A 13,085-nucleotide genomic window follows, 5' to 3' on the forward strand; every position below is an offset into this window, starting at 1 on the left:
TTAACATTCTTTTTAAGAAGCTTAAATAAACATTCTGTTGGTCCTGCAAAACCTTGCACAAATCGTCGAATGAAATTGACAAGTCCTAGAAAACTACGAAGCTTGCGTTTGGTGGTAGGGGTGGGATATTCCAAAATAGCTTTAAGAATGTGTTCTGAAATCTTAACTCCCTTTTGAGATACCAAATTACCAAGGACTTTTACTTCGGTAAAAGCTAGCCTACACTTAGAGGGTGATAATTTAAGGGATGCTGTTCGTAACTTTTGAAACACTCTGTCCAGTATGTTAAGCATGTGTGGGAGATTTGAACTGTAAATAATAATATCATCAGTGTAAACAGAAAGTTCTGAACTGTCTATTCCACTAAGGGCAAGTTTGCTTACGCGATTCATTACACCGGGGGATGTTTTCAATCCCTGGCATAACCTAGCATACCTAAAACTACCAAGATTGTTAATAGAAAAGGCGGTAATGTCCTTAGAACGCTCTGTTAATGATACCTGAAATAATGCACTGGACATATCTAAAATTGAGTAATATTTCTTTCCAGCCATCTCTGTCATGATGGTTTTTATGTCTGGGGATTGTAAGGAAATCGGAGCTATTATTCTGTTAAGGTCGCGGAGGTCAGAGATAAAACGGTAAGTCCCATTGGGTTTCTTAACTAATAGGACTGGGTGTCGATAGGGACTCCCTTCACAGCGCTCTATAACACCTTGGTCTAGTAATTTCTGAACTTCCTGTTTCATGGGTTCTCGGTAATGAAAAGGAATAGGGTAGGTTTTGGCATACACTGGGGTGTCATCTGTCAGTTTGATATCATACTCCAAAACATTAGTTTTAGTCAATTTATCCCCTGGCCAGAGAAAAATATCTGCATACGTGTATGCGAGCTTTAGGATTTTTTCTCTTTCTTCTCGGGGAATATCAGGGTTAACTGTGAGGAGGGAGGAGTCAAATTTCTTTTGACTTTCACTAAGTTGTTGCTTTACTGTAGTATTTTCATTACAAGAGTATGAAAATGCAACATCTTCACTTTTATGTTCCCAAACGGAAGTAACGTCAGTTAAAATTTCACATGTCGATATTTCGCCTACTATTGTGTCACTTTCCAAAGTGATTGTGGTTTCCGTAGGGTTATGTATGTGAATGACAGGTGACTGCGGGTTTACTGCAGCATTGGGAAGGACTACTGGATGCTGGCTCATAAGGGAAGCAGATGGTGTAAAAAGTACAGGCTTATGGGTATTAGGTGTCGTAGTGGTAATGTTCAAATTGATATAAGTCTTGGATCGTGGATTTAACTGAACTGTGTTTGAAAGGGTAGCTTTTCCCTCATACACATTTACATTCTCAATTTGGGTAAATATGTCATGCGACAGCTGGTGAGTCTTGTACTTTGATCTTAAAATACTATAATTAGGAGTACGTCCTAAATGACAAAGAGTGATTGTGTTGTCTTTCAACGACATTTCGCACTTCTGCGTTCGTAAAAAGTCATTTCCTAAAAGGGGAGGGACGTTAATTGAATCTACTATTCTAAATGGGTGCGAATATTTACGCTTTCCAATTATGATAGGAAGAACGACAATTTCAGACACACTCAGTTTCGATCCAGACACACCTTGGATTGTGGATTGTACTTTGTATGTTTTTCTTTCAGTAGGGAGAAGATGGGAGGGATAAATTGAGATTTGGGAACCCACGTCAATAAGTAAATCTACCTGTTTTCCTTGTATGCTACTATTAATAAAGTATAGGCCATTTCTCTCAATTATAGGAACTTTATCTAATCTGGTATTATCTTCGATTTCGTTCCTGCAAGTCGAAGACGATTTTAGTTTAAAACACTGTCTCGTTGTGGCTTGTAAAAGCAGTTGTCGCTCTCGTGATTATAACGACCACAAAACTTGCAGGCTGAGGTATTTGCATCGTCGCGATTAGCCTGATCTCGACGTTGAAACCTCTTGTTACCATTACTTCTGAACTGGCCTCTTGAGTTCGATCGAAAGTTACCTCTGTGATTAGCTCTAGAATTATTATTATTTCTGTAGGAAGAGGACTTATTATTCCCCTTGTTGAAACCTCTGTTATGTGCGTTTTGATTAGCCGTTTTCGCAAATTCCAGCACATTTGAGCAAAGATTGAAGAGAGAACTGGCGTTCATCTCTTCGTTCGAGTGCAGAGTTAAGGTCGAGATTTGTGACGAAAGTTTGTTTATTTCGTCACCAGAGGCGGCATTTTGAGCATGTTCTACTCTGGGTACGGCTGGTGTCGCCGCGCAGCGGGCACTATCAGAACTCGGTATATGATACATTCCTTGATACACTGTGTGGGAACTATTTACGAGAGCCGGACTTTGGACTTGATGTGTCAATGGTGGGAGAGAAGGAGATGGACACTGGTTGTATGGTACAAAGTGCTGAGCTGGGTTGTGCGCACTACTGGGGAGGGGGGAATAGACCTGTGCATGCGAACAGCTGTGAAGTGGTGACGGGATGAATGTCTGGGGTAAGCTCGCCTGAGCGATGGCCTGATCAATTTCCAATTTCTCTTCCAACATACGGGAATTAATTAATGACTGCTGGCGTTCGGAATTCTGTAGGTGGGCAATTAATTCTTCTGTTCTAGCAAAATGCTTGTTGGTTAAACAGCCAATGTACTTGGCTCGCAGTCCCGTGATGATGTAAGAGAGAGTTTGTTCTTCAGTGGCGTTCGGGAAGTATTGCTGGACTAATGCCTTTTTAGCAATAACGTAGGTGTGAATGGGCTCGGTTACCACTTGTTTTCTCTGGAGAATTATCTGTACAGGATCTGCTGACAAGTATGATCCCTTAAATAGTGTATTTAGCTCGTCTTTGATATGGGTGTATGTCAAGTCTACAAAATTGGGTCGTTTCTGTATGTCATGAAAATAAGTTAAAGCGGTGTCCGTCAAAAATAAAGGTAACATCTCTTTACGCTTAGCTTCCGACCATCCTGCGGCGTGTGCTACATTTTGAAACTTAAGGAAAAATGAGTCAATGTGCTTAGGGTCATTTCCGCTAAATGGTGCCGGGTATAACGCAGTTGGAATTGGGGTAGCCATGTTAGTCGTGGGAATTTCTACAGCTACGTTACCAGAATTATTAACAGTGTTAGAGGAAGTTGAAACGGGAGCCGGGGTACTCGCTAAGGGTTGGGGTTGGTTTTTGTTGGGTGTTTGTAGTCCAAGGACAAATTGAGGGTAATTTCTATTAGCAGACCTTAACCGTGTTAGTGGAGGGGAGGGAATTGGGGTTAAAGGTCGTGAATTTATTGGATTTGCCGTGATTGCAGTTGCTAACTCTATGATTTGGTCGAGGGAGGAATGTAGGTGTTCGTGCAACGCTATCTGTGACGTATTCATAAACGAAGGTTCGTCGTGCTGACCAAAGAACAAATGAAAGTATGGTTATACAGTTATTTATGTCATTAATATATCGCTGGTCAAAGAAGTATAAGCAAGTGTTCTCATTCCTGTGTGAATGATGCTTGAATACATGTTATGCAGAAGAACTAGATTTTTGTTGAAAAAGGGGGGGGGGCTCGGCATAAAAGAAAAAGAGGGGTTGTTTTCCATAGGGTAATACACAAAATTGTCAGTGGTTCTGACGCATCTTAAGCGTTTTGTGGGAGTATGAGTTGGAATTACTAAAAATTTACTTTAAAAATGCTCCCAAAGTGGGAGGGAGGGGTGGGAGGGAATAATTTAATGTAAAGCAATTCGTACAGGAGGGTACTTAATTGCAAAAAGGGCCTGAAGCAACTCCACCATGTTGTAAGCCCGTTTTCCCTGGGCTCTGAGGTACAGGGAAGTTTCATTTAAACATTTTAGGTAGAGCTTAATAATGTTTGATGGCTGAACCTGCTCCGTAGGAGGGTAGAGATATGGAAAGTTGGTGTAAAAGGTTATTCACGCTTGTTCATACCTGGTAGATGTGTGTGATGTCTTGTCCTAATGCTTCTCGCAGACCGAATCGTGAAAGTTCCAAGGTTCTATCCAGCGACCCTCAGTTCACCAAGCCAAGCGATCCCTTGCGCCTTGTAGCATGCTAGGCAGCGGTAACTCCGTGTTCCATCGTCGTAGTTAGCAGTGTAACGTGTTGTAAAGTAATCGGACTAGTTATCCATGTAGCGTCGATGAGTGTCAGAATCAAAAGAGAACTAGCTCCGGGTAGGAGCTTGCTTTTATCATTCTAGGCCTCGAAAGGTTGTTAAACCTTTCAAACGCGGTAGATCCTGTTTAGATCCACGCGTTTGCCTTTCCAGTTCCTGGTTTTTACGGAAGTTACAAGCTAGCGCATTCTTGGGATCACTCGCTGGTCGGACAAGTTCAGGAAATGAACAAGTGTGAATATTAACATGACGAGGTTTTCTCGGTCTAATGGTCTCCATATCTCTACAATATAATAATTCATACCGATTCATCCCTAATTTTAGAAACCAAAATATGTAATTCTGCAAAACCCAATTAATAACAATTGTTACTTTTCCTACAGGTATTAGACAAGGGACCTGCATGTGTTCAGCTACCCATTCTCAGTGTTATACACTGCATGCTCCACTATGTAGATCTGAATTCTGCTGCTACTCAACCAATAAATGGAGATCTGTTGAGGGTCATAGCCAAATACGTTGAGGTAAGATGGTGCGGAAGCCCGCAACATGAGAAGTACCATCATACTGATGCTCTCACTAATATACTTAGATACGTGGGTCGTTCAATATATAAGTTTCCGTATGCTGTAAAAAATGTTATTTTTAAGATACATTAGAAAACTATACATACATGTGTAGGAGGATCCTTCCTCACTTCTCCACATAATCCCCATAGAGATTCAGGCATTTGTCCCACCGTTGCACCAATTTGTCCATACCCTTTGCAAGAAAATCAGGGCTCTGGCTATTAAGCACTATTCTCACATCACGCTTCACTTCTTCACCTGTTTCGAAATGGTAACCTTGCAATTCAGACTTTAACACCGGAAAAAGATGGAAATCACTCGGCTCTAAATCGGGGCTGTATGGAGGGTGGGGCAGCCGTTCCCACCCCAATTCTTCAATTTTGTGTCGTGTTTGAGTGGGGGCGAGCGTTATCGTCAAGAAGAATGACACCAGCTGACAGGAGACCTGGTCGCTTATGTTGATTTGCGTTTTTTAGTTTATCCAATGTTTGACAATAACGGTCAGCATTAATTGTTCTTCCTCGTTCCAAAAAGTCCATGAACAGAATCCCCCACTAGCATCCATGCTTCTGAACTCCTTATGACGCGAGCCCACGTTTTCCGAACAAGCATTTACTTTTCGCCCTTGAGCGCATGCGCCTTCACGTCTGATAACAAATCTATTGTTGTTCCTTGTAGACGAAGGATGGCGCTTGTCAACCATGTGCTTCTTTTTAATGGCATTGCTTTATACAATATTTTATAGCACAGGGAAACTTATATATTGAACGTCCCTAGTAGGATTGCTATGGGGGTACATCTGAAATATGTTTCTATTACAGTATTGTTGATTGGTTGATTTGGTGTTTTAGGTCCACTTTATGCACAGTAAGACTAATCGAGACTGGAGCTACAGTTTAAAGTGGGATCCGAACCACTATGGGCCTCCACCAGGTATCGAATCCAAGACCCCTTTATTGCAAGGCGACGACGCTAACCTTGCTCATGGACTAAACATTATTGGACCACAATTTTAAATTACTATCCATCACCAATAAATTCACCTAATGACAACATTTAAACTATTTTCACAGTGAATGTTGATGTACAATTTGAGATCATGGTAGCAACCCCTACATATTATTCAAAGTTAACCAGATCCTTCCAAAACTTAAAAGTAATGACCACTTTTATTTTAAAAAGATATAGTTCACCCCTGTGCATTACTCTGAGCCATGAAGGCACTAAGGGGTGTGGAGGTACGACTTCACATATTATTGATATCTCCCATAGTGAAGATGTTATCAGCACCATACTCTGACTACATCTACTTCACCACGATTGCTGGCAGTACGCATTGGTGAAGGGCTGAATGATCCCCATAGCTGCTTATGCAGGAACATGTAATGTGTATGGAGAATGAAAATGTTCACTAATTGGATAAATATTTTAGAATTTTTTAACAGCTAGTTCTTCAACCTTTCTTAATTGTTGTTATATAGCGTTTGCGTATGCTTTTGTCACTTGGAGCATTCATACCATACACTAGCATGAAATTCCATTGTTTGAGTCTCTCTGCTTTCGTTTCTACGAGTCATAACATGTACTATACTTTCGCGACACCATTATACAGCACTATGGCTTCTATAATCAACTTAACCTGTACAGCCATGTGACATTGCTGCTATATGGTGAGAAATGTGTGAAATAAATCTTTCTTGTTGTTGCTCCACAATTACATTCAAAACACCATTGTATACTGCAATTAACATGCTTGAAATCCCAGAGGCTTTTTTTTTTCACACAGTCTATGTTTAATCTTTGACACCAAAGATATATTTGGGGTTAGTAATGAAAGAAAAATTAGATCATCTTTCATGAAATAATTGGTAAGTTAAGGGGTTAATAGTCCTCAACAAGAAAGAAAAATAAAGGACTACTTGTTACCTTTTAAATTGTTAGATATAAAGAGCCAATTCCTTACCTCAAAAAGGTGATGCAGTCCTCTATTTCAATTTCAATTTCAATGGTCTTTATTCTTGGGCGAGGTTCAGCAAATGCTGATCTACCACCTAACCCGACAAACAAAGATGTAGCAGAGTACCTAGGTACATTATTATACATGAAGATTATAAGACACTACATAAGTAAAATAACATAAAAGAAACTATAAAAAGAATAACTACTACTACACAAAGAAAATCACAAAAAGAAAACACATGAAAAAATATATACAGTGCGTGTGTGCTAATAAATGAAAAGATAATAATATACATGTATTATTACTTAGTTTCAGTCCAGTTTTTTTTTTCAATAAATCACGGAAACAGTTTTTAATCATGTGTGGTCTTACTTTGCTTCTGATCATCAATCAGTGAATCATATACTGCCATACGAAAGTGTTTGTAGTTCAGTAGTTTCATTTCGTTCAGGAGTGCATTCCAGATTTTAGGTGCGATGTAACTGAATGAAGATTGCAAAACAGAAGTTCTGTAGCGAGGTATATGGAGATTAGCGGCGTTTCTGGTGGAGTATGAGTGTGTTTCACTCCTTTCTTTAAGCTTTACACTCGGATAGTCTGGGATGTTTTTATTTATAACATTGCAAGTAGTGCAGGTCATGTGCAATTCTCTCCATCTTGCCATGTTGAGAATTTTGTGCTGATTAAGCACAGGGAGAATGTGTTCGTGATTTTTAAATCTCTAGACATACATGCATTTTGGAATTTCTGAATTTTGCCCGAGAGCCTTTTTGTGATTCTTGGCCCGTAACAACATCGCAATAATCGAAAAGATGATATATTAAAGATGAACCAAATGTAATTTAATTTTGGGTGAAATAAAGTCAACAAGCGTGTAAAGGCTCTTTAGCACTGAATATCCTTTACCACACTGTTTCAGTACATGTTCAGACCAGTCTAATGAAGGTTAGTATAGTGTGTTTTCAGTATTAATTATCTTATTTATTACCACTAACCTTGGTAATAATGAAAATAAATTGCTATTGCTTTTTGCTATCCTCTCTTCTAGTTGCAATAATATTAAGAGTAAGCTGAAGTGTTATTCCATACGATACCTGATTTTTTTAAAAGCTTTTCTACCATATTTGTTTTAATAATACATATTTGTGCAGGGAGCACATTGGAAAGAAGCATTGAAGATCCTGAAGCTAGTGGTTACCCGGTCTTCCACCCTGGTAGCACCACCAACATCTCTCCACCAGCCACATTGGGAATGTTCTGTGTCCTCACCTCACCCTTCATTTACAGATAATGAGATCTTCACAAAGAAGGAGCTCCCAGGTATGTGGTTTAACAATGATTCATATACATAAAAATTTTCACCTTGAATGCAGAAATAGTATTATGATTGTAGTCAAGGCTTGAGCCTATATGAATTTGTATTTAACTCTTATTTTATGTTGGTTTTCTGCTATTTTATGTTGCTAATTGTACTGACAAGGAAGAATAGTGATAAGATAAAGTAGAAGATGGGTGGGCACAATGGAAGATGCAGAAGGCATTTCAGATTGAGACCTTTCCCAGATCTCTAGCTCAGTTACTTGAGTTTTATGTAGTTTGGTAATTTTGTTGGCAAATTTTTAAGTCTGTAACTTCAAAACCAGTTGCCATACAACCTAAGATTTGGATGTTTTTCTTATATCTATGATGCCATTCCTTATAATCAACAGTGTGTTGGATTGGTGTGGAATGGCCCAGTAGAGAATAGTGACACAGTATTTCGTCTGCTGGTTGGTCTACCACCCAAGGACACCCACACTCATTTGGTCAATGTGTACAAGATCTCTTCTCATTCTCTTGCCATCGTGTACAATTGGGTTAGCAAGTTCAAGAGAGGATAAAAATCCATCCAAGATGAATCATCTCCACCTCCCAGAACGGTCCAAACTCCAGAAAGCCTTAAAAATGGGCATTCTATAATCAACAATTCATCTAATGTGTTAACTGTCGAATAGATGATGAGAAAAGTGTGTGTGCAATGTGTCGAAGTTGATCAATCCACTTCAAGATCGCATCAACATCTTGAATGAAAATTCGAAGTTAGTGAGAAGTCAGATAAAAATTCTGTCCTCCCTAGTAACAAGAGACAAGACATGGGTACAATATTCGTCATAATCATCATCATCCTTCGCCATTTCCTGCCTCTGGCTGAGTGAGCATAGAAGTCAAGCCTCTCCATTTTCTTCTGGTCTTCCAGCAGGTGTTCCAATCTTGTCCTCTTCTCCTAACACTCTCCACTATATGCTCTTTCCACCGACATCTTGGGCCTTATTTCCACTCCTTGTGTGTTGTATGCTCTTTCTGGCAGTCTTTCTGCACTCATCCTCTTCATTTTTCCAAACAATCTCATCTGTGCCATGGGTACAATATTATGACACCAAAATGGAGCAGATCTTCATCAAGCAGTTTGAGCATAAGGACTCTCCTCCACCAAAGAAGGCAAAAATTCAAAAATCAAGATGAAAGCTGTTGCTCACTGCTTTTAGGACTGCAAAGGCCCACTTACTACTTATCAAGTTCCATTTTAGAAATATCATGATTAATGGTACATCCTATGCAGGAACTTTGACTACTGTGTCAAGTCATTCCCCAGACTAAGGATAGATACTGTGTGAATGTGTTACTCGATAATGCACCAACACTCATGTCTCACATTACCAGGGCTGCCGGAGATGAACAGAAGTTCAGAATGATCATCTATCCCTTCCCCTTTTTCAGCAGGCCTGACCTGACCCCCCAGTAATTTTTACATGTTTCAAGATGTGAAGTTCGAGATTAAAAGTGACAGTGATATGCTGCTGAACTTCTTTTTTAGGTTTCATGGTAAATCTTTCTACAACACTGGAATTATGAGCTTGTCGTCCAAAGAGGAAGAGTGTGTTAATTACGAATGGGACAGATTAATCGGTATTCTGTCAGTATTGGCTGATATTAGCTGATCAGTGTATTGGTTTATCGGTAAAATCCAAGAAATATCTTATAATTGAGTGCAATATTCTGCCATTTTGTTATAACTTTTATGCATATAAACATACAATGTCCATGCCGTACTTTTCTTAAAAGTAATTCTCTAAATATGCAGCTTCTTTTGCATTGCATGCATGTGTTAACACATTTATTAAGGAAGAGAATGGCCCATTTAGAATTTTATACCAAATTGGTAAATTTTATATCGGTGCTTCATCGGTATCAGCCAAAACTTCATATCGTCCCATCCATAGTGTTAATAGACAGGGAGACTGCATTGAAAAATACACAAGAAATGTTTTGACCCCATGTTTATTTTATATATTTTTGTAAATTCACCTTGGACTCCCATCGCTCTATAAATAAACACTAAATCCATGTTATTTGAATCACTGCCACCATTCACAAAAAGCTGTTCATTTGTATAAGTACATTTTAACTTGATTTATCCTGGAAAATCTACACTTTATGTAGTGGGACCACAAGCAAAAGAGCCACGTGTCCTGTGCATCGTACTCACTCATCGAGGGGAGGGGTAGGGTAGAGCAGGCTTCATCATGGACCAAGCTGAGCGGATGGAGGAGAAGATGCACAAAGGCTTCTTGCTGAAGGTTTATTTTTCTTGTGGTCCTACTATACCTGAATTTTGTCTTGGATTACATGCTGGAAATATTTACTTAAGTGCTTATGGCACTGTTGCTTGAGCACATGTAAAGCGTTACGACACTATTATATTTAATTTATGAAATGAATGTAACAGTGGACTTGTATTTGCAGGAAGAACAATGGAGTTTACGTTTGATCTATCACAGACACCAGTAATTGGTCGCCGATACATTCCAAAAGGGGAGGAGAAGGAAAAGAGCGATGATGCAGAAAAAGGGGGAGGAACAGCAACATCAGCTTCCCCAAGACGTTCAGTGTCTTTGTCCCCGGCGGATAGTGCAAGTGTTGCAGGCTGGAAACGTCCTTGGATGTCTCAGGTTGAATTATACATTATACTCTTGTGAATTGTTGTTGATGATTACAAATGACAGCTTTTGACTTTCATGTAAATTTAAAAAGCAATGCTCTGTTTTCATTTTTTTCTTTTTTTCCAAGTCCGCTTTATTCTCAGATGGGCTCAACACTGAACCCATACTTTAAAATAGGGTCTGAAGCCCATTACAGCAGGGTTGTTAAAGGTCCAGGAATTAAATTTGGTCCAGGAACCTTTTTTCCAGAACAGTTTAAATACGGTCCAGGAATTTTTTTTCCGGATGAATTTAAATATGTCCTGGAACATTTTTTTTTTTGGATTAATTTAAATCTTCCACAAACCTTTTTTCTGGATCAATTTAAATATAGTACAGGGACCTTTTCCGGATCAATTTAACCTTTTGGCGCCCAAGGCCATTTTCACATGTAAGCCTCTTGGTACCTAGCCGATTTTGAGCAAAATGCAGAGTTTCAATTAAATGAGTGTAGATCGGAGACTAATTGCCCTAGAGAGATGAGTGATATACCGTTGTACGCGGAATGAACCAGACATTCAGACTATATGAAATTTATACAAATTCGGCGTATATGTGGTGGGGGGAGGGGGCTAACTCTCAAAATTCCAAAATTTCGGAAAAACAAATTTGCCCCCCCCCCCCCCCAAGAAAAAAGTACATGACAGTGTCGACATGAACATAAAAATGATCGCTGACATGTAAGGAACACAAAAATATTTGCATTATTATCATATGACCAATGTAACTTGAGTTGCATCCCCAAAAGGAATCACAGATTCAAACGATATATAATTTAGGCACATTCGGCGTATATATGGAGGGGGAAAGGGGGAATCCCCTGAAAATACTTTTTCTTTTAAAAAATGGGGTTTCGGCCCCCCCCCCCCCGAAAAAAAGGGTATGAAAAGTTCAAAATGCACATAGAAATTATCGCTAGCATGTAAGAAACAGAAAAATATTTGCATCATGGTCGTATGACCAATGTAACTTGAGTTGTACCCCCAAAAGGAATGGTCGGCACGCCACTGATTCAAGCTTCAAAATGCAGCGGTACCTTGAAATGACTATAAAGGTTCCAATCCTGTTGTGGAACCCAATAAAACCCATTATAATTTATGGGTTCCTGGAACTTTAAAAACCCTGCTGTACACTGTATCTTCACCTGGGATTGAACCTGGGACCCCTTGATTACAAGGCGACCACATTACTCACTGTGCTGTAGAGAATGCACCTGAATTTAAAAATAAACTTTTTTCAGAAAACAATCTTTGAATCATTTGATTACATACTAGTGCCAATAGTGACAATTATGTGAAAGACAAAAATGTTTGGTCAAAAACTGTCATTTGAATTCAGAATTTTTGTAGTTATTATTATTATTTTTTTAACTTGGAGTTATTGTCGTGGTCAAGTGTACTAAACATATATATTGGGTCGGTGCATAAATTCTTAGCACTTTATAACGCTGCAAATTTGTATTACTTACATTAACAGGAATACAATAATTAATTAACACAAGTACACAGGTGGTAAGATGAAACATTGTTATTGTAGTCTAACAATACAAAGTCACAACACTCACTCAGTCAGTAGGGGGAGGAGTTCGGTGCCTTGCCTGTAGAACTACCATGTTTTTGAGTTGAAGAAATCAGTTACCCATGTTTCAAGAGCAGCTTCATCAGGAAAGACTTCCCCCTGAATGTGGTTAGAGCGAGAGCAGAAGAGGTGCAAATCTATTGGTGCAAGGTCAGGGGAATAGGGAAGGTGTGGAACAGTTTCCCAGTCGAGTTCTTCAATAACTTCTTTGGTCAATTTGGCCGAATGTGGGCATGCGTTATCATGGAGTAATAACACCTGATGCCGAGGTCGTTTGTCTGTAACAGTTGTGGCAAGTCATCTTGGTTGTTGGCTATACACAACAGCAGTGATCGTTTCGTTCTTTGGAAGCAATTCATGGTGAAGGATTTAAGCGATCTTTGTCAAAATCTGATTGTCTTCCTGAACGTGGATCATCAGATAAGTCAAATCGGATTCCCCGGAACCGAGAGAACCATTTCCTTGCTGTACACAGCACAAATTGTTTTCACCACTCCTGCTGCACTTGATCCTTGGTTAAACTCGAAGAGCAGAATGTGCCGGAAATGTTCAACTTTGTCCCTTGACACTCCATGTTGTTTTGTCTGCAAAATTGACAAAATGTGCTCAGAATTAGAATACACTGTGTTTTCACGAACACAAAACTACAAACTAAGCAATAACAATGGAATAATGGACATCGAACTCATGGCAGTGCAGTGTTGCCAACCCATAACAAAACACTACAAACTTATGCACCAACCCAATACATTATTAGATATTGTGAATGTACTTACTTTATTAGCTCTAGACTATAAATATATTTTGTATTTCTTGTGTGTT

The 13,085-nt window shown here is 39.2% G+C and overlaps 1 protein-coding gene across 4 annotated transcripts in view; it reads left to right on the forward strand.

The window, feature by feature from the left end:
• The window catches only part of fry (microtubule binding protein furry), a 1,034,138-nt gene that overhangs the window by 979,704 nt on the left and 41,349 nt on the right, over nt 1-13,085 (forward strand). For all 4 annotated transcript variants that reach the window (XM_083126340.1, XM_083126342.1, XM_083126341.1 and 1 more), the window contains 3 exons: nt 4,521-4,661; nt 7,818-7,986; nt 10,450-10,655. In XM_083126340.1, coding sequence (XP_082982466.1) covers nt 4,521-4,661; nt 7,818-7,986; nt 10,450-10,655 — 516 coding nt within the window. The remainder of the gene's footprint in view (nt 1-4,520; nt 4,662-7,817; nt 7,987-10,449; nt 10,656-13,085) is intronic.

Source organism: Lepisma saccharinum, chromosome 8 (assembly GCF_977018435.1).
Source record: "Lepisma saccharinum chromosome 8, izLepSacc3.1, whole genome shotgun sequence".
NCBI lineage: Eukaryota > Metazoa > Arthropoda > Insecta > Zygentoma > Lepismatidae > Lepisma > Lepisma saccharinum.